The sequence below is a fragment of the Crocodylus siamensis genome, chromosome 1 (genome assembly GCF_052110815.1).
Source record: "Crocodylus siamensis isolate JL-2025a chromosome 1, ASM5211081v1, whole genome shotgun sequence".
Lineage (NCBI taxonomy): Eukaryota > Metazoa > Chordata > Crocodylia > Crocodylidae > Crocodylus > Crocodylus siamensis.
Window position 1 is genome coordinate 292698856 of NC_143395.1, and position 20494 is coordinate 292719349.

General features: G+C 42.0%; 1 protein-coding gene across 3 annotated transcripts in view; it reads left to right on the top strand.

Moving 5' to 3' along the window:
- Positions 1-5003: 5003 nt before the first annotated feature.
- Positions 5004-20494, top strand: part of HERC2 (HECT and RLD domain containing E3 ubiquitin protein ligase 2) — a 187774-nt gene continuing 172283 nt past the window's right edge. For all 3 annotated transcript variants that reach the window (XM_090064853.1, XM_090064869.1, XM_090064860.1), the window contains exons 1-2: positions 5004-5136; positions 5269-5361. In XM_090064853.1, coding sequence (XP_089920979.1) covers positions 5287-5361 — 75 coding nt within the window. In that variant the 5' untranslated portion in view covers positions 5004-5136; positions 5269-5286. The remainder of the gene's footprint in view (positions 5137-5268; positions 5362-20494) is intronic.

A 20494-nucleotide genomic window follows, 5' to 3' on the forward strand; every position in this document is an offset into this window, starting at 1 on the left:
GGGTTTGAGCAGGAAGGCAAGGGAGGAAGGATTTTCACATGCTGTATGAATTTTAAAAGTCCCTGGAGGCTCCTGTGGTGCAGTGCAATTAAGAAGGCAGGTGCGGCCAGGCCACTGCACCCCCTCTGGATCTGTTCCTGGACTGTGAAATGTCTATCTCTATCACATTTGTAATCATATAGAGGTCCACTGCCCAATAGAAATTCTCCTCCTACCATTTTTTAGTCATTTTACACTGGTTTGTACTGCCTGTAACTGGTTTTGGGGGACTGGAGAAGCCAGTTCTCTTGTTTTTAGCATGTCTTACTTTCCATTGATTGTCCATCATTATTTACTCCTTGCTTTAATGGAAATGGTAATGGCACAATCACAACCAGTCTGAGACTCAGAATAAATTTATTATCATGTATTTCAAATTAAAATAAAAATTCCCCAAATCTATTACTGAACAGGCTAATTGTTAACTAGTGTTGCTTGCTGATGAATATGTATGGTGACTGAGCACAACTGAGTTTTAGTTTTGGTCATTGTTCAATTGAAACCATCAATAGGTTGCTTGTTAGATCAGTGGATCACAGCCTGACAGTTCAAGTGTGACGTACCACCTAGAATATACATGAGGTGCTCTTGTAATAAGCCACAGTTGCTTCAAGGGTAGTGGCTCTCAACCTCTCTCAGCTCAAGGCATTCCTCCATACCTTTTGCGAATTGAGCAGCAAGGGGTGCTAATTTATTTATTACAATACTTACCTCCTCAAAGAGAAGCCAGACAGTGGGGAAGGGAGAAAGGCAAGACAGCCTAAACCTGTGCTTAGCTGCCTATTTCTTCATACCTGCCTTAACTCCTTGCACCTCACTGCAAACTCTGCAGCACCTAAAGGTACCACAGCACCCTGTTTGACTGCTCAAGGACATGAGCAAGAATGTGAAGATGCCATCATAATTTGAAACTGGAACAATATAAAGCTAAAAATTGTCTTTAAAATAAATTCCAGTACATTTATAATTTAAGGGTCATATTTTTTGGAGAGCCATAAGACAGGTCAGGGCATGGTAAATGTAGTGCACTTAAAGCATTTTGTATAAAACATGACTTGCAGACCACATGAACAACAAGTATTCATCAACCAGTGCTCTTTCGCTTGATCCCTACAAATCCCAAAGCTGTTTTTATTCCAACTAATATATTCCATTGTCCCATATTCCAAGTCTACATGTCAATAAAACTGTACAAAACTTTCTTTCTTGATGTACAACAGCTGTTACTCAGGAATGAACAAATTAAATCCCTGATCCTACCTTTTTCCATACAAGTTGAGACATTTCTAGAAGAGATTTTGAAACTGCCTCTATATTTTACTTCATGGATAATTCATGTAGCTTGATCCAAGATCTAGGTCATTTTTAGCTGAAAGTCATAGCATATTCAAGAGCCTTTAAGCTTGGAGTCACACATAGCGATTGTGTGAGCAATGTGAGAGAAATCTGAGAGCTTTTGGACCATTTTACATTTGCTTCTAGAGAGAAGCATTCAAGTCAAGGGGATCAAATGCTTGTGGGCTGGAACCAGACAGAATAAGCAGTGGCATGGGGGTTAATGAAGGCCTCTGCCCCTACCCACTATCCCCACCCCACCCCACCCCGCTGATGCCTCCCCAGGGGACTCTTTACATTATAATTCAAAGGCAAATCCGGCCTCTGCTTGCTCTGCCCCCAGATTTCCAGCCCTTCTGAAAGCTCCAAGGGCCATACCATTGACTACCCTGATGGACATAATTGCTACTTCTTGTAAATAGTGATATACTTTTGTCTTTGTGCATTTTATAGAAATGGTGTAGCCACCTGTACAGACTTAATTATAACAATTTTAGTCTTGCAAACAACTAGACTGACATCATCAGAAAGCTTCTTATGCATTTTGCAAATTACATGTGCTATTTCTTCATATTAGCATGGAAGTTGTGGATATTTCTAGAAGTTCTGGAAAGTGCATTTATACCTACGTTTCTCATACTCCTTGACATACTCTGTTTACTGGGCCTAAGTAAGACCTTTGATTCTTTTCCATTGATTTACAGTAGTTTGACTTATTACAGGCATTTTTCAAACATTTTGTTTAAATCAACCAAGTCTTAGTGTATTTAATTCCTAAACAAGTGTTTAAAATAGCATGGAAGTCAAGGCTTAGTTTACAAATTACATTTCCTAGCTTGGAAAGCAGCAGCTAAATTTGCAAATGGTGAAGTGTGTAAGTAGTCCCAGAGAAAGCCCAGGTTTCCTCCTAAAGTCTAGCAACTGAGAATAATAGCATTTTAGATCCACTTTGTAAACGAAGATGAGGCAGTAGAGAATCAAGTCTAGCGTGTCTACAACACCAAGTGTTTGCACTGTAGTTTACAGCAAAAGCTATTTTAAGGTGACATGCAGATTAAATTAGATATCCTTTTGTCTGACTGCTTTTCCATACAATAAAATTCAGATATAACCTCTCTTCTCCTAGTCACCAGAGATCTGTGATTACAGTACTGCTGAATGCATAGGAATTAAGGCTGAGCCTTAGGTGCACTGGCTGGCAACTGCCCTTTTTCTGGTCCCAGTATCTGAAGGCATTACTTGTCCACCCCTTCTATCAGATATTGCTAGCAGCAGCAACAAGGGTTAGATTCAAGCATGTAAGGGTTCATCTTAAAATCAACCAAACTGTCTCACTAAGATCTCTCATGGCTCAAGCTTCGTCTACATGCACTGACTTAGATGATGACAAAGTAAAAGCAAACCCCACCCCAATAACCACTCTTAAACCAAAACAAGGGTCTATACAAGGGAGCTGTGCTGATTTCACTAAATCACTGTTTAAACCTAACTGAATCAATTTAATTTTATTATGCAGACGCTTTGCTTTCTCCAAGATCCTGTATCTCCTCCCACTCCTGTCTCTACCCCCTTTCCCACCAGCATCCCTTTTCAGGTCATTGTTGCTGGCAATCCCTTGATTTGAGGATGACCTCTACAGTGTTTTCATTGATGGGTCTTGAGGCAATTTAAGCATCCAATCCTTGAGCCACAGACCCATCCACAGAAGTTACAGGTTTTTCCGTAGGGGAGAGAAGGTCATAGGTTGGGATTTCTCTCCTTTTTGTTCCTCTCTGCTCTTTTTTCTCTGCTTCAAGGGTGAGATGCTTTACCTCAAAATGGACTGCTGCTTGGTTGAGTGGGCTTGGCTACTTGGTCCAGGGCCATTGGAGTTGGTCAGCAGCCCTCTTCAGGTAAGGAGTGTAGCTTGAGGCTTCCAGTCCCTGCTCTCTAACCAATTGAAAATCACCCTCCTGCTTGTGGCCATTGCCACTCCTGAGCTTTACAAAAGGCAACTCTCTCCCAAGGAGCAAAGGCACTGCTTCTCAACCTGTTTCAACCCAAAGGGACCCCTCATTAAACTCAGTGGGAAATGCCAGCTCTAAGTTTTCACTATTTTTTTTGGATGGCAGAAGAATGACAGAGGCCTTCTTTTGTTGTGGAGAACTTGGAAAGGCTGTGGCATTTGGGTAGGCAGTGGATGCTTTGGATTCCCATTTGAGATGTCTAGGTTGATCATGTGAACCATGCTTGCAAACCTAACAGGCCTGATACTGCATTCACCCTTGAAACGATCTCAAGGCATCCCAGGTTGAGAGTCAGGGAACACAGAGGGCAGAAAGCCATGAAGCCTGCAGAAAAAAATGCAAATGAGTCTTATTTACTTTATATTGCTCACTATAAAACTCCAATGAGTGATTGAGAACTAGGTCATCAAAACTGAAGCATTTCTTTATTTCAAGGCAAGGACTCACAAGAAAGAGCTGACAGCAAACCCAGAAGTCAGTTAAAACCCACAGGTCAATTATACTTACGTGGATGGGAAAATACCATGATCACCAGAGTGGTTTTCCCAGGGACAGGGGATAGCCAGTTTCCTGGGATATGGTAGTACCTGCGGAGGTAATGTATAGTTTCCCTCCCATGGTTATTGCTCGTGGGAGGGTCTTGGCTTTACACCCATTTTATGGAAATGAGAGACTCCTCCATAGCTCACTCTTGCAGCTATACAGCTGAAGGCAAGTGAAACTTGGGGGCACCCAAAACCCAAGCCTCTGGGTTTGAGCCCATGCATAGGGTGCCCACCAAATGATTTGGAAACATCTGAATGCCCAGGTGGGGCTAGAGGATATTTGCTAGTAGTAGGGCCACATATGGTCCTTGAATGACTCACAAGTTTAGAATTGATTTGGCTTGAAACATGAAAAATTGTGTATTTTGTTTTATTTTTTTAAGTACAACCCCTTCCCCCACCAAAGTCAGTTAAGAATCTCCAAGAGTGACTTGGGTTTTGCATATGCTGTATCAATTAGTTACCTCAAAAGTTACTGTGGATTTTGCAGACAAGGCTCTTTGGGTAAATCAAATACCTTTTATTAGATCAACTCAAATAGTTGGGGGAAAAAAAAAAATCTTTCTTTGCAAGCTTCTGAGCACAAAGAACGATACTAGATTTACCCAAAGGACCTTGTCTGCCTGTGCCCTCGTACATTTTGGTGGGAATATTTGAGTTAACCAACTGAGTATCACATCTACTAACAGAACCTTGTCCTTTGACCAACACGGCTACAACTCCTAGCACATTTCGAACATTTTTTACTATTATCGATTGCACGTTGTACAAAGGCTTAAATAACAGCACAAATACAATAATCATCCTGCACCTACCAACACTGGAGCAAACAGCCCAAGGGGGCGCACTACCTCAGCCTCCATTCCAGGCCTGCGCTGGCACAACGCGCATGCGCTATCCCTCCTATCAACCACCCTTATTCTCTCGTTCTCTATGACTCTACTGACCCCTTCTACCCTCACTGCGCTGCACTTTTCTATGGTTCTGCAGCCTGCGGGGCCGGATGTGGCGCTTCGCACCCGCCCGCTGATTGGTGGGTGGTCTCTGTCAGTGAACTTCCGGCCTGCCCCAGCTTCCTCCTGGTGACGGAGAGGAGGGGCGATGGAGGAGTGGGGGGAGGTGGGTTGAGGCTCGGCCAGAGCTTCGCGGACGCCGCTGGGGCTGGTGCGGAGCAGGCGACCGTCACTCTTCTGTCGTCCGCGCGCCGGCCGGTGTGTGCAGTGCGGGGTTGGTGGGTGGTTGGAGGGGGCAGGGGCGTCCCTGGAATGCGGGGGGGGGGAGGGGAGATGAAAGACCCCGGGCGGGGCGGGCGCAGGCTCTTACCGCCTGTCCCCCCGCCCCAGGCCGGGCCGCCCGGGAAGATGACGGCGGAGGCGGCGTTCTTCCTGACGGCGCAAGCCAGGTTCGACTCCAAATGGCTGAAGACGGACCTGCAGGTGAGGGGGCCTGCCCGAAGGGGAGATGGGAGATGGTGGGGCCTGCCCAGAGGGGAGATGGGAGGTGGCGGGGGGAGCGCTCTCGTTTTTGTTGTTTGGGTTTTGGGATGGTTTGGGACTCTTTTGATTTTTTTTTTTGGCTTGGGGTGGTGGGTTGTTTGGGGTTTTGGTTTGGGGGTGTGTGGGGGGGTTAACTTTTTTTGGGGGGGACTTTTTTGGGTTTCTAGTTTTGCTTTTTTTTCTGTTTTGGTTCCAGCTGATAATGCTTGCTGGCACTTAGTATGTATTAGTCCGTGATCCACCTCTTTTGCCTGTGCGTGTCTGTGTGTGTGCATCTGTCCCACCTCCTTTACCCTCATGTGTCCGTGTGCTCCCTGCCCCCTTCTTCTGGAAGGAGCACTGTTATGTTTGCCTTGAGTCTTTTGGGGCTCGGTGATGCTGTGGGAAGAGCGTGGCTGGTTTGGGGTCAAAGGTGGGCTGTTGGGATGGATCGTGCAGCTCGGTAGCAGGCGTGTTCAACTCATGGGCCAGGTGTGGCCCCCAGCACTGGGGTGTCCAGCCTACAAATTTGGTGGGGTCTGAAAACTTGGTGGCAGGGGAGGAGTGGCATTGCTTCTCTCCTAACATGTTTCTGGACCTGTGGGCTGGGGTAGGGCGGCCTTGCCTGCTGCATAGAGTGTGCAGGGCCTGGTCCTTGTCCCTAGGCGAGGGGTTAGGCTGTGGACCAGTCCCATGCCGCTCATGTGGTGACACTGCACCATGTTATGTCTTTTAACCAAAGAGGTTCATGTGGTAAGATCATGTGATGTAAAAATTGAGAGGGATAACTAAATATATTTTCACCTTTGGGCAGGGGGCTGGACTCGATGATCTCCCGAGGTCCCTTCCAGCCCTAATGTCTATGAAACTTTCAACTTGGGTGCAATTAATGGAGGGATGTAGTGATTGGGGGCAGTTAAGCATGCATTTGGGATAAAAAGTTCAAACAGAATACATATATATTTTCTTCTCTCTCCTTTTTCCCCCCTTCCCCCATGGCAAAATAATACATTAAAAATAAAAAAACAAACAAACCCTCAGTCTTGTGTTAAGGGCAGGTCAAGCCAGTGTTGGACCTGTGGAACAGAAATGGAAGTCAGGTGCTCTGTTCTGAGATTGCAGAATGAGTGTCTGAGGGGTAGAGTCTAAGACTTGTTCCTGTGACTGGATAAAAGAATTTTTGTCCTGATGAGCTGCAGGCTAAAAACATTCTGATTCCGTAACACTTTTGTCTCTAGATAAAATACCTATAGAACAGATGAGCTAGGTTCACAGTTGGTTCCCCGTCATAAAAGATCAATATTTTTATGTTGTATTTCTTTGTAAGATGTGGCATGTGTAGTACTCTATAAACTATAGGACTTTAATGAATTTGGTATGGGTTGTTCTTCCTCTCTACCTGTATTGCAGCCGGCAGAAGCCCAGAAGTTTTGGTTGTAACAGTGATCTATGAAACAAATGTTAAAGATGCCTTTTGTATCATAAGAAATAACATGGCTGCTTTTAGATAACCGAAGCACTTGCATTTAAAAAATAGCTGAGATTTAAGATTATGAGTTAAGCATCTTAACATTAATTTCTAGGTCACATGTGGTGTCCATAACAATAGAATAATGGGGATTTGTTCTTGGAGCTAATTATCTTCAGCGCTCATGGTTTATGGCCTGTTTCTTTATTTGGTTTCTTTTTTGAACTATGTGAATTTTGGAGATTTGAGTGTGCCTGCTTATGTGACTTCTTTTTTTTTTTTTTTTATATTGTCCCTTTGTTTTTATTCTGATCCACCCAGTGGTTACTGGACAACAGTGTCATCAGGGTGATCAGAGCAGTAGTTGAGGATGCCTGCTGGCTGGAAAATTGTGTATTTGATTTTTTTTTTTTTTTAATCATCTGTTTTAATAAAAAGGGGCATGTAATGTTATAGATCTTAATTCTTAATGCATTTTTTTTTTTTAACAAATAGCAAATATTTTCACAATGCAACTGATAAATTTTAAAATGTCAAAATTTGTGAATAAGATTGTGAATAGGATAAGTGATAAAATGAGAACAGAATTAGTGCTATCCAGATGCTAGATGTGTGTATCAATCCCTTGTTTCCTGCTCTATTTTTCTGAAAACTGAAGTCTAATCAGAGTTGCTATCTCAGGCCATTAGCAGACATTGCTCTGCTCTAGCTAATGGAAGCTTTGGAGGAACAGACTGATATTTCTCTCAATATAGACTTTTTGTTAATTGTTGCATAGGATGCATTTTCAGGAAGTGCATGAATGTCTTCATATTGTTTAGAGAAATTCTGTGTGTAGATCCTTGAAATACTTTTAGGTGGTGGTTGTTCTTCCTCCCTACCCCCACATATACACTAAGAGGCAGATAGCCTATCAGTGCCAGAAAAAGCTTTGTGGCTTTGTCTGCTTAGTGCATGGTGTATGTCTTAATGCATGGTAGATGATACCATATCAGTTAGCCTAGAATATTAGCTGCATTATTTCAATCAATATTTTATGCTCTTTTTATAGATACAAAGACATGTCAGCAAAAAAACCCCAACTTTTTTTTTAACAGAGAAATCTATACTTACTCAGTTGCTGGACTAATTTGACATCCATTGTTTCCCTCGCATGATGTAACTGTAGAATGATTTGATGATGTCTTGTCAGAGGCATGAGAAGCTGACAATAGAAACTAAAAAGATGAACATACTTCCCAGGAGAGATTTGGAGAAAGACATGCCAATTTACATAAGCAAATGAATCCATTTAATTAAGATTCATTGTTTGGAGTCTGGCTGGAGTCAGTCCTGACATTGCCTCATCCAGAGACAGATTCTTACTTCCTCGGTGACCTGGAATCATATAATATGTAGGCTCAGAAACACATTTCTCCTCAGTTCCCTTACCTCAGGGAAACATGCATGAACAGGTCACAGTGTACAAAATGAACTTTCTTTAGAGAAGTCCTTTGTCATTGTGATGCTTCAGAATTACAGCTAACTTGGAACAGAATTTGTTCCTGTGCAGGATGCTCACTTCTGAGGCTTGTCTTGATTTCCTTGTTTTCTCTTATCTTCTGATAATGTATTGTGGGTGGAGGGATCTTCGATCAGGCTTGACAGTTCTGGCAGGTGTTGTGGATTGAAGACAATTAAATCTCTTTCTTTACAGAACTGATTAACCCCTTTTCAGTCCACCTAGTATGAGGTTCACATGCTGTATCAGTGACCTATATAAATAAAACAAATTAAGGCAGCATAGAGAACAAACTAATAGAGCCAGCTGGCAGCCCGTGGGCTGCATGCAGCCTGCATGGAGTTAAGTTGTGGCCTCTGGGCTACTTTTCCTCCTTTAGCTTTGCTTTCTGCCCCTGCCTCAGTGCAGTCATAGTGGGGGGTTGCCTACGCAGTGTGGGGGACCTATGGCCTGCTGCTTAGAAGTTGGGCAGTCCTGGGATACAGTTTAGGATGGCTCACATTCTATGACTTGCAAGTGCAGCCATTCCTTTCCCATGTAGCAGGACTTACTAGTAGATCTAAAAAAGAGCAAGGTATCCAGTGTAACTTTGCCCTTTGTAGATTGAAGACATTAGGTGAAGGTAGTGTGGATGACCTGGCACCAAGGTCAGCTGTAAGTGCCCTAACTGGCTGTCAGGGTGCTACTGGCAGAGATGGGGGCAGCATCAGGTGTCATGTTCCCTGACTGACATGCGGGGAACATGATATTGTTTGTATAGGCACCATTGTTATAACAGCAGAACATCTCTATCCTGGAAAGTAAACTGACAACTTCCAATGAAGACACTTGATGAACTATTGGTAACTATATCTTGATGACTTACTCATTGCTTTTTCTCTCTTCTCTTCTACCAGTATGCTCATTGTTTGTTGTATGTGCCATTTGGGGCCAGTAAAACAATTCTGGGAGGAATTTTGGTTCTGTAAAGTCTCGCTTAAATTTTTTTTCTGTCTTAACTCTTTTTTTTACTGCTCTTGTCATAAGGAATAACAGTAGTAATACATCTGTTGTTCTCTATCTAAAGCTTCTTTGTTAGTGTAACTCTGGGCTGGTCAGCAACCATTTCTGTTTGTGAAAATTCTTGATTTTGAAACTTGTTTTCATTCTGTGTGGGGAAGAAAAACAATATAGTTCAACATATTGGGGGGAGGAAGCCAGAAACCTGTTACAGCCAAAAACAGGTTACTTAGAACACTTGCTTGGGGTATGGGAGGCCCACTCACAGAGCAGGTTGCTGAATCCGTTTCCCACATCCCAGTTAAAACATCCTAATCAGAGAGTTACTGGATATTGTGGGTTTGACCAGAAGATCCATCTTGGACTTATGAAATACTTTCTTTGAAATTTAACATGCACCTGTGAAGCACTTCACTTGATAAAATATGATGTCTCCAAAAAAAATAAAATGGTGAGAAGCCTCAGAAAACTTTTAGTGTGCTCATGATGTTTCCCCTCATTCCACTTTGAACATATTTGGGGACCTACTGAAATAGTGATTTTGTGAAATCCAGCATTGCCTGCAAAATCTGCGGGGTGAAAAGAAACTCACTGAAAAGAAAATGCCAACTCTTTAGAGGGAGCCAGCAGTCTTTAGGGTGCTGCGACAGGGGGTTCTGCCTGATTGGAGGGCTCCCGCCTCTCACTGCTGACTATAACTGCAAGGGCTACCTGTCAAGTGTCCCTGGCCCTCCACCAGTTGGAGAGGGCTGGGGCCACATGACAGGCAGCCCTTGCAGCCAACCAGCAGCGATGGGTGAGGAGCCCAATGGCCCTGCCCAGTCAAGTGGGATGGGGTGGGGGGGAAGTATGCTGGGCCCCATGTTCTGCCTGTGAAATTGGGGGCCAGTTGCACCAATTTTTTAGGTTCCTAAGCATATTTTAACCAATTACTTCTCAAACATAGCAAGAGCAGAGCACTAGCAATGCCCTCTTCCCTACTTTTTTTTTTTTTTTTTGGTGGTATGCTGCAGAGTATCCTTTAGATTTTTGTTTTGTGCTTTGTAGTTCTGGTGTGTGAGGGGTTGGAGTGGATGCTTTTTAGGTAAAGGCTGCCTGCAAAGGCATAAGGTTGGACCTTATAGTCTGGGAGGTTCCTTCTAACCCCATGATCTTCACCTAAACAAACAAACAGTAGGATGTAGTACAACCAGGACAGGTGCACCTAGGGTGCCAAAACATTGCACACCTACTGGCTGGGAAGTGACCTTCTCAGCAGCACAGAAGTGGAAAGGGATCTGGGAGTCATAGTGGACTCCAAGATGAACATGAGTCGTCAGCGTGGCAAAATCATTAGCAAAGCTAACCGCATTTTTATCATGCATCAGCAGGTGCATGACAAATAGAACCGAAGAGGTGATACTTCTCCTCCATGTGGCATTGGTCAGACCGCAGTTGGAATACTGCATCCAGTTTTGGGCACCCTACTTCAAGAAGGATGTTGATAGACTCAAGAGGGTCCAGAGGAGGGCCACTTATGCGGTTAGGGGCTTAAAGGGCAAACCCTATGAGGAGAGACTGAGGGACCCGAACCTCTTCAGCCTCCACAAGAGTAGGCTGAGAGGTGATCTTGTGGCTGCCTATAAATTCATTAGGGGGACACAGCAAGAGATCAGAAATGCTTTGTTCACCAGGGTGCCTCTGGGGACAATGTTCACAAACTGACAGAGCAGATTTAGGCTAGGTATCAGGGAAAGCTTCTTCACAGTAAGGGTGGCCAAAATTTGCAGTGGGCTTCTGAGGGAGGTGGTGCTTTCCCTTACCTTTGGGGTCTTCAAGAGGAGGTTGGATGGGCATCTGCCTGAGGTCATTTGACCCCAGCACTCTTTCCTGCCTAGGCAGGGAGTCAGACTTTATGATCTGTTGAGGTCCCTTCTGACCCTTGCATCTATGAAACAAAAAAACTCCCAAAAAGTGTTTGTAACCAACTAGAAGGTCAAGCCATGAAAACTAATTGCATGTCCACAACACAGAAAGCTTTTCAGTGCACTGTGTAGCCCTTGGTTCAGGTGAATCTTAAATATGAGCCAAATGTACAGGTCTCTTCCTCTCTCCCTCCTTCCTGTCCCCCCCGCTCCCCTTTTCCTCCCCCTGTAATACAGTAGAAGTTAAAGAGAACTCTGGACTCAAGTACACACAGGCCTAGGAAAGGTTTGCCTGCACTGTTTTCTTAGGAAGTATTAAGGGGAAATACACTGTTTAAAAATAAACAAACAAACACCTCTTCCCCTGCCTTCCCGGGGGGAAAAAAAGACCAATCTTTTATAAAGTGTTTGTGGTTATATTTCCATTTGGCTTGCTATTTAGCTGACAGAATAGGCAACTTGAATCTGAATCTGTAAATTAGTATGTATTTTTCATATCTTGTTATCGCTAATAATTTTATGGGGTTGTTTTTTGTTGCTCCTAACTCAGACTTACCCATATATGCAAGCCATTAATGTGAACATTGTGGTGCTTCTGACCCAAGTTGCCTGATCCATCCAAGCCCTGTAGGTGCTTGACTGAGCACAGTCGCCAGTTTTTAACATGACTAGTTTCTAGCGTGGTTGCAGTCTAGCTCTGCTTAAATGCAGATACATTTTCTAGTGCTTTTCCAGAATTCCTTGCACATCCTTTCCAGATATAAGTTCTCCCACAGCTTGCTGGAAAATAATTTGTAGAATGGTTTCTCTCTGCATGTTGTGAAGAACCACATAGAAGAGCCAGTTAGTAATTCCGGCTTTAAATCCTGCTTGTCCAGGATCATTTTCAGATGGTTTTTGCTTTGAAAGATTGGGGGTGCATGTGTATTAAAAGTAATATTTAGAAATTCCTGTTACTGTTAGATGTCCTTGGGTGAATGGACTGCTGTGTTTTAGTGGAAGCTGCTTTCCCAGTAGAAGCAGAGTTTGATGCCAAATCTGACTGAAAGAATGTGGTCATTGGCATTCTAAATAATGATGGTGGTATTAAGTTCTGACTTTCAAGGCCTCAGTAATGGCAAAGATATTCTGATAATCACCAGTAAGCAAGACTGTTAAGAAGGCTGCTTTCATGTTGCTGATCTTTTTCATAAGAACTATTAAAAGTGCATTTCTTTAGTAATTTTTCTTGTAATAGGTAATTATTATTTTAACCTATGGAAAATGGTGGAAAAAATATAAACTTTAAAGGATTATTCATGTTTGCTTGAGAGAGATTTTTCTAAAATACATCCAAGCACTAATACTGTGTTTAGTTGGCATTACTGCTTATCTTATTTAGATTGGTTGCACTAACCTATGCTTGTGGTGGGTTCGCATGAGCATGCTTGCCCCATATGGGCCATGTACTTTACAGTCATGCTCAGTGTAGCCTTTTTTAAATCGGTTTCATAGTTGGTTTCCATTACTGAGTGCATGCTTCTGGGCTGCATATCAGCAGTCGGGTCAGTATCGGCCAGTATGGCTCATCAGTAATCGGCCCAAAAAATCTTTATCAGTGCACCCCTATAATTTTATTAATAACTCTTTTTTGTATGAGTCTCATGCTAACTGATTCAGTTAGTGATCTGCTATAGCTCCCAAATCTTTATGCGGTACTACTGTCTAGCCTTAGATGTTTTATTTTGAATTTGTATATTTGATTTATTTTTTATAAGGCTTTAGGTAGTGATCTTGGGTATTCCTTGGGTAAATGATTTGCTTGCAAATACAGAGGACTGCACTTGATGCCTTGGGGGGGCTACCAGAGGCACCTCTCAGTCCTATGTTCTTCTATAGGACTGCATCAAAACCTTGCTAGGGTCAAGATACAATATATCTTTTGTTTCCTCTGACTCTATGCTTGCCCCATCTGATGAAGATTGGTTTGACATGGATTTCTCAAAAATAAAGCAAAAAGGCTGTTTTTACAATGTTATCCTTCAGGTGCTTATAAACTGGCTGTTTAATATATTTCCTTCAGTGTCTTTGCAGGTTTTTAAGTTAGGCCTGCTGGTCTGTAAGTCTCTGGATTCCAGTTCAAAACAAACAAACAAACTTTTTCAAGCAGTCAGTTAAAATAACTAGCTTGTTCAAAGTTGAGCTGAGAGTTGAAAAAGCAGGAAGGGTTTTTTTTTTCCTTTTTTGGTCTACAAATATAAACTGAAGAATGAGAGGATGAGTTCTGTAAGTTTGAAAGATGTAGTGACCAAAAGTATTCATTTTCATTCTCTAACTACAGCTATTTTCTCACTGCTTGCTAAATCAGTATTAAATTAAAAATGTTTTTATAAACATTTTTATCTTGCATATCAAGCACAAAGTAGTTTTATTTAACTAGTAACATTATTGTTCTGTGACTTTAAAAACAATTTTTAATTGCATTCTGGTTTTCACTCTAGCAATCCAGCGTATCACAAATAAAATAATTTTTTTTAGTAACTAGAAAGGATGAATTTCACAATTCTGAACATAAGAGTAATTAATGTTTACATTTGTTAAGCTCTATATTACTTTAAATATGTTTTAGATATAGTGTGTTTCATCTGGTTAGTAAGAAGAATTAAGAAAACTGGCATGTTGTAATGATTATCAACCTGTGAAGATCAACCTTTCTTAAAGGAAATAGAAAATGTGTGATTAAAATGTGATCAAAATTGTTTATTTAAATCAATGTGTCCTACATTCTTATTAATATCACTGATTTAAATCAGTTTGCCCTGCTACACTTCATACAGAGAACTTTAAATTTAACAGAAGCCGAGTAACCAAAAGACTAGCTTTCTAGTTAAATCCAAAGACAATTCCCTTTGGATGTTGGACCCAATATGCAGGCATGGAAGCAAACCATGGTGTTGTAATGGAAACAGTAGAGTGCTGGATTGCTATTTTTTGGCTCCTATATTGAACTGAATACTATCTAGTAAAGATGTTGTTCTTTCTGCAGCTTAGGCAGACCTGCAGGGCACCATCAAGATGCTAGAACTGTCTGTATGGACATTTTGTAAATAGATACAAATCCATATTACCTTCAGTTTATGTTTGTAAGACTACTCTGATCAAACGGTAGAAAGAATTTTTTTTTAAGGGGTGACAAATTGAAAGCTAATATTAAATTTGCTGGAAATCTACCTGCTCTGGTAATTTACTCTCCAAATTCCTGATCTTCTGTGGACTTGTGTGGAAAGACCCTTTTTACATTGTGTATTGCCATTGTCTGCAGTAAGGCCTTGTACATCTCTAATCTGCTTGTGAAGAGCTTATTATAGGAGTGGTTATTGGAACTAGCGAAACATAACTTAACATTGTTTATATTTGTCTAATTTTAGGCAGTTTTAATTAAATTTCCTTTTTATAGTCCGCTTTTCTCTTGCTGGAAAGATCCTCATAAACATCAACAGGAGATCAAAAAAGATGTTTTTGCGGAATGTAAAAGCATGAGATCTTGGTTGTATTATTTAACGGGTATTCTGTTACCCGTAGTTTAAAAGAACCCATCAAATCAGTGGCATCCTTTTCAAAGGAATTTTGAAGGAATTGTGTGGTTCTGCTCTAATTTTTTAACAGTTTAGTTGGCAGCATCAAATAGGTGCTGCTGTATGTAGCGCATCTATTTAAATCAAAGCTTGAAAATGCTCTTTAGTGCCTAATGGGAACTCTTATGGAACTCCCATAGCCATAGTGTGAAACCAGTGGCATTCTGGTAAGCTTTATTTTGCTTTTCCTTTGGTTTTAGAGTAAAGGGCAAGATACAAGTCAGTTTTACTTTTGATAAGGAATTGGAATGCCAGGGATTGAGTAGTGAGGGTGGGGAGTAGGAAAAAGGAAACTGGATGCTGCTGACTAAATTGTTAATAGGTGAGAGCAGAATTACACTGAAGAGAAAGCAGTATAAGGAACAGATTCATTCATAGTCATAGAGCATACCTGAAGCAGCAAAGACAATAGGTGGATGGTGGTAGAGGAAAGGGAATGTGAATGTTGTTCTGGATCTTTCTTTGTAGTGCTTTTGGATGGGGCATACGGGATGGGAAAGTGAGATGGCTTTTGAAGAAATAAGTTCCTGTTTTCCTTTTTTGTGTTTAAGGAACTTCAACTAATAGCATGCAAGTTAGCACTTTTGTGATACTCCAGGGTTTTGTTGTTTGTTTTTTTTTTTAAGCATTCAGGGATTTTTTTTTTTGACTTTTCCTGTTACTAATACAAAAACTAGCTGCAAGCAGGGTCAAAAGGTAAGGTGTGTCTGTTCCTTTCCAGTGCTGGGAATTTTGGAGTACTCTCTAACAGTAGCTCCTCTTTTTATTTATTTATTTATTTATTTATTTTACATTTACCCCTTATTTGTGATGTTTTAGTCAGGTTTTTTTTATTTGAATATAAATGTTTAATTCAGAATTGCATCTCAAATTTGTTCTTTGCTGGGGATTGCTTTTTGTATTTCATTCCCTGCTTTGTTTTTATTTTTTATACAAATTTCATAGATTTCATAGACATTAGGGCTGGAAGGGACCTCGGGAGATCATCAAGTCCAGCCCCCTGCCCAAAGGGCAGGAAGTCAGCTGAGGTCATAGGATCCCAGCAAGATAAGCATCCAATTTACTCTTGAAGGTGTTCAATGTAGGTGCTTGAACCACCTCCGCTGGCAGACTGTTCCAGACCTTGGGGGCTCGGACAGTAAAGAAATTCTTCCCTATGTCCAGCCTGAAACGGTCTTGCAGGAGTTTGTGACCGTTCGACCTCGTCATCCCTTGGGGCGCTCTGGTGAACAGACGTTCCCCCAGATGCTGGTGGTCACCCCTGATAAACTTACAGGTGGCCATCAGATCACCCCTGAGCCTGCGCTTTTCCAGGCTAAAGAGTCCCATGGCTCTCAGCCTGTCATCGTAAGATTTGTTTTCCTGACCTCTGATCACGCGCGTGGCTCTCCTCTGGACTCTCTCAAGCTTCTCCACATCCTTTTTGAATTGTGGAGCCCAAAACTGGACACAGTACTCCAGCTGCGGCCTCACCAAGGCCGAGTACAAGGGGAGAATGACGTCCCGGGACTTGCTCGAGAAGCATCTATGGATGCACACCAGCATTTTGGTCGCTTTACTAGCCGCAGCATCGCATTGGAGGCTCATGTTCATCTTGTGGTCAATGATGACCCCCAAGTCTTTTTCTTCTGTAGGGCTAACCAACGTAGCACTGCCGAGCCTATAAGGGTGCTGCAGGTTTTTCCTCCCAAGGTGGAGAACCTTGCATTTTCCTCCCAAGGTGGAGAACCTTGCATTTTTCGGTGTTAAACACCATGAGGTTCTCAATTAATTAGCTCAAGATTCCTTGCTTTCCTTGCCTAGTGATTAGATCTTCTAGCATGGGTGTTTAATCTGCTGGACCACGTTCAATTAACTTTTGTCAAGCCTTTAAACAGTTGATTCCAAAAAAATTTACCCAACTCCTGTTTGTTCTTAAAATAATCCAGTAGTTCTGAAGTAAAACTTCAGTGTGTAGTTTAAAAAAATATTCAGGTCTTAGGAATTCCACTACCAGCATTTCATCTGTTTGCACTAGAAGGGAGCAACGTAACTGGCATTAACAACCTAAGTTCATAAATTTCCTTCCCCCCATCCTTGTTGCCTTCCTGACAGAGCAGGGGTCAAGCACAAATTCTGTAGAGACTCTTTATCTGGCCTGCCCAGCTACCAGAAGTTGTAAGGCATGGCCTGCCCAGGCTTTTTAGTCATGATTACTGTTGCTGTTGCTGGAGAGTTTGGCTAACCACTGCAGCCATCCCTGGTTCCTTCACTGCCTCTGGACCCACTGTTGCTGGCATCACAATGGCTGCCCTCTGCGGTCTAGGCCTGGGGCCCCTGGTCAGTTTGACACCCCTGTGCTAGAGAATTTTTGCCAGGAGAGAGATTCAGGAATACCTTCAACCTTTGAGAGAGATGGCAAAGGAGTGAGCAAAGGAGTTTGAAGGGAACTCCCTTCTTGTCAGCACAGAGGCAGAGAAGGATCTTGGATTCTGTTGATTCCAAGATGAACATAGGCCGCCAATGTGGGGACGTGGTCAGGAAGGCTTAATGTCTTGAGCAGGTCCAAGGAGGTGATCCTCCCCCTCTGTGTGACATTGGTCAGGTTGCGGTTGGAGTACTGTGTCCAATTCTGGGTGCCGCATTTCGGGAGGGATGTGGACAGCATCAAGAGGCTCTAGAGGAGGGCTACTCACATGATCAGGGGGCAGCAGGGCAGGCCCTACGAGGAGAAGCCACGGGACCTAAACCTGTTCAGCCTCCACAAAAGAAGGCTGAGAGGGAATCTAGTGGCCATCTGCAAGCTTACCAAGGGAGACCAGCAGGCAATGGGAGAGTCCCTGTTCCCCCAAACACTGCTGAGGGTAACAAGGAACAATTGGCCATAAGTTGACTGAGAGTAGATTCAGGCTAAATATCAGGAGGCACTACTTCACTGTCAGGGTGGCTAGGATCTGGAACCAACTTCCAGGGGAAGTGGTACTTGCCCCTACCCTGGGGGTCTTCAGAAGGAGGCTAGACAGCCACCTAGCTGGGGTCATTTGACCCAGTACTCCTTTTCTGCCATGGCAGGGGGTTGGACTAAATGATCTGTTTTAGGTACCTTCTGACCCTACCAGCTATGAAACTGTGATGTAGTATATCTCTAAATTCAAGTTCTTAGGCTTAAAAAAATCATTTAAATGGCAGGAGGGAGATCCTACTTTTTTCTCTAGTCAGTTACAGAGTCTGTATCAGAACAGCTCTATGTATTTCTCATATTCCCGTATCCCCTGTCTTGCAGATCTGATTTGAAAATAGCGTAACTAAAGACATTCATTCTTCCTTTCTCTCCCAAAGATTTTCTCTGAATATTTCTAAAATGACTACCACCAGGATCTCCAGCTGTTGAGGGAGAAGAATTAGATGTTTATCCAAAGTAGAACCAGAAGCTAATTGCATTTGCATTATTCCTGAAAGATGGAGCTGCTCTTCTGCACTGTGCAAAGGGGTGGATAGTGCATAATGTTTTTAATTGAGAAGAGAAGGGAACTCTTTTTTTTGCGGGGTGGGAGGTAGAGTTTTGCCCCTCTAACTTGTAGAAGGAAGTGCAAGAAGGAATCCTGTTTCAGAACTCAACCCCAATTAAACCCAATTAAAATGTTATGTAAATCTTTCATGTTTATTTTGCAGTTACCTGCAACAAACACTCAAGAGGCAGTGGTGGCAGCTTAACACCTTTGTCAAGGCCTTCTAGGTTCAGGCCAGTCAGGGTGCATCAGTCTTGCTTCAGTGCCAGTTACTATTACTTTTTCATGTCAGCAGGAAAGATTTCTGGCAGGTGTTCCCCATGAGTGGAGATGTGATCTGCCATTCTGATCCAGAAGCTACTCATGAGACCTTAATATGGATCAATTTTATGACATTAATTTTCCTTGAAATTACTCAATCAGCAAGGAGTAAATGGTGGACCAACCCCTTTTTCACAGGCTTCAGAGCACAGGAGACATGACCTGAGGTTTCTCATATCAGTTATGCGAACCATAGTGACCCAAGAAGAATTTTTGTTAATACGGTGCCTTTCGCTTATTTACATAGTAGACAAATGCCCAGTTCACTGAAGTACATAAGCCATTGTCCTTCTCAGTTTGTCTGTTGCTCACAAGTTGCTGTTACCTTGCCCCATGTTAGTTTATTGTTGGTTATTGGGGCCAATATTTCTCACAGCTGTTGTGAAGTTTGGTTTATTAATGTGTATAAATGTTTTGATGTTCTGTGATGGGCAAAACATAAAGGATACTAATTTATTGTTTGCTGCTTTTTAAGTAGCTCTGCCTAACCCATTTTGGTTTTCATTATCTAAGTAGCAAAATATTTTTAATGTTGCTTACTGCTCATGGAATGGATGAGAAATCTATTTTGTTACAGCTAAAGTTCAATTGCCCTCATTTAGTTTTCCAAATGAGGGAGCTGGCTGTTATTAGAATTGCTTGTAAACATTTTAACCTTGGTTTGAAGTCCCTGTCAGCCTTTCAGTCAGGTGCTTTTCTTATTGCCACACAAATATCATATATACATTATGCTAAAAACAAACCTGACATGTTTTTTTCAGCTAGTGAAGGAAGATGGCAAGTAAAATTCCACTAAAATGCAGTCTGTCTTTCTAATTCATGTAGTAATTTTATGTAGTACTGACTTTGATATAAGTCAGTCTGGGAGAGAAAAACTAGGCTAGAAAAAAAGTACTGGAGGATGAATCGAGCTTTGCTGTGCATTGAAGGGGCTGAACAGTTCATGTGCATGTATAAAGAGCCAGGGAAACCCTGCAGACTGCAAGCCCATTCTCAGCTGGAGTATTAAGCAAAGTACATAAGTTTTAAGTGTGGGGAACTAAAAAAGTGTAAATGACATAATATGACTTTTTGGTTTAAATATACACAATGAGAAAGTGTTGCGCTAAATAACCTAAAATAATTTCCTTTGTAATCCAAATTAGCTTTCAAAAGTTGTCTCCTTTTAAAATAACCACACAGCTGTGGTTTTATTTTTTATTACAATGTCAAAAAAATCACCAGGCAGAAGTACATAGTCTGTTAAGTGCTTTAAGAAAATCCAAAGAGAAGGAAAATAAACTCCTTGGCTGCCTCAGTAAGGGATATGGTAGCTTTTATTATACTGGAAAGGTACACATCGCCCTTCAATTTTGTTGGATATTTTTCACTGTTAAACATTCATAGCTATCATTCAGTTTGTAGTTGGATGGTCAAAATTTTCTCTCTTACTAGGGAAGGTAGAGTTGTGCAATTTGAGACGCGTCTCAGTTTTCAAGAGTCATGTTGAATAGAAAACTTAGCAGAGGGCAGCTTCCTGTAAATACCTATGCTCTATCTTGAGGCAAGGGTTTTTCTGTGGTATCTTTTATTGGACCAGCTGTATAATTGAAAGAGATGTGGTTAACCTAATAATTGTATTTCTGTTTTGAAACTATTTCCAGTCATCTCTTGCTCCTACTTCAGTACTATTCTTCCTTCCCTTAAGTGACTTGCTTTTATTTACATAGTTGAACACAAATCATTTTTTTTCTCTGATTTTGGCTTAGCCTGCTTAATCAAAAAAGGAAGAAGGGCAATTTATGCCAGCAAGGTTGTCT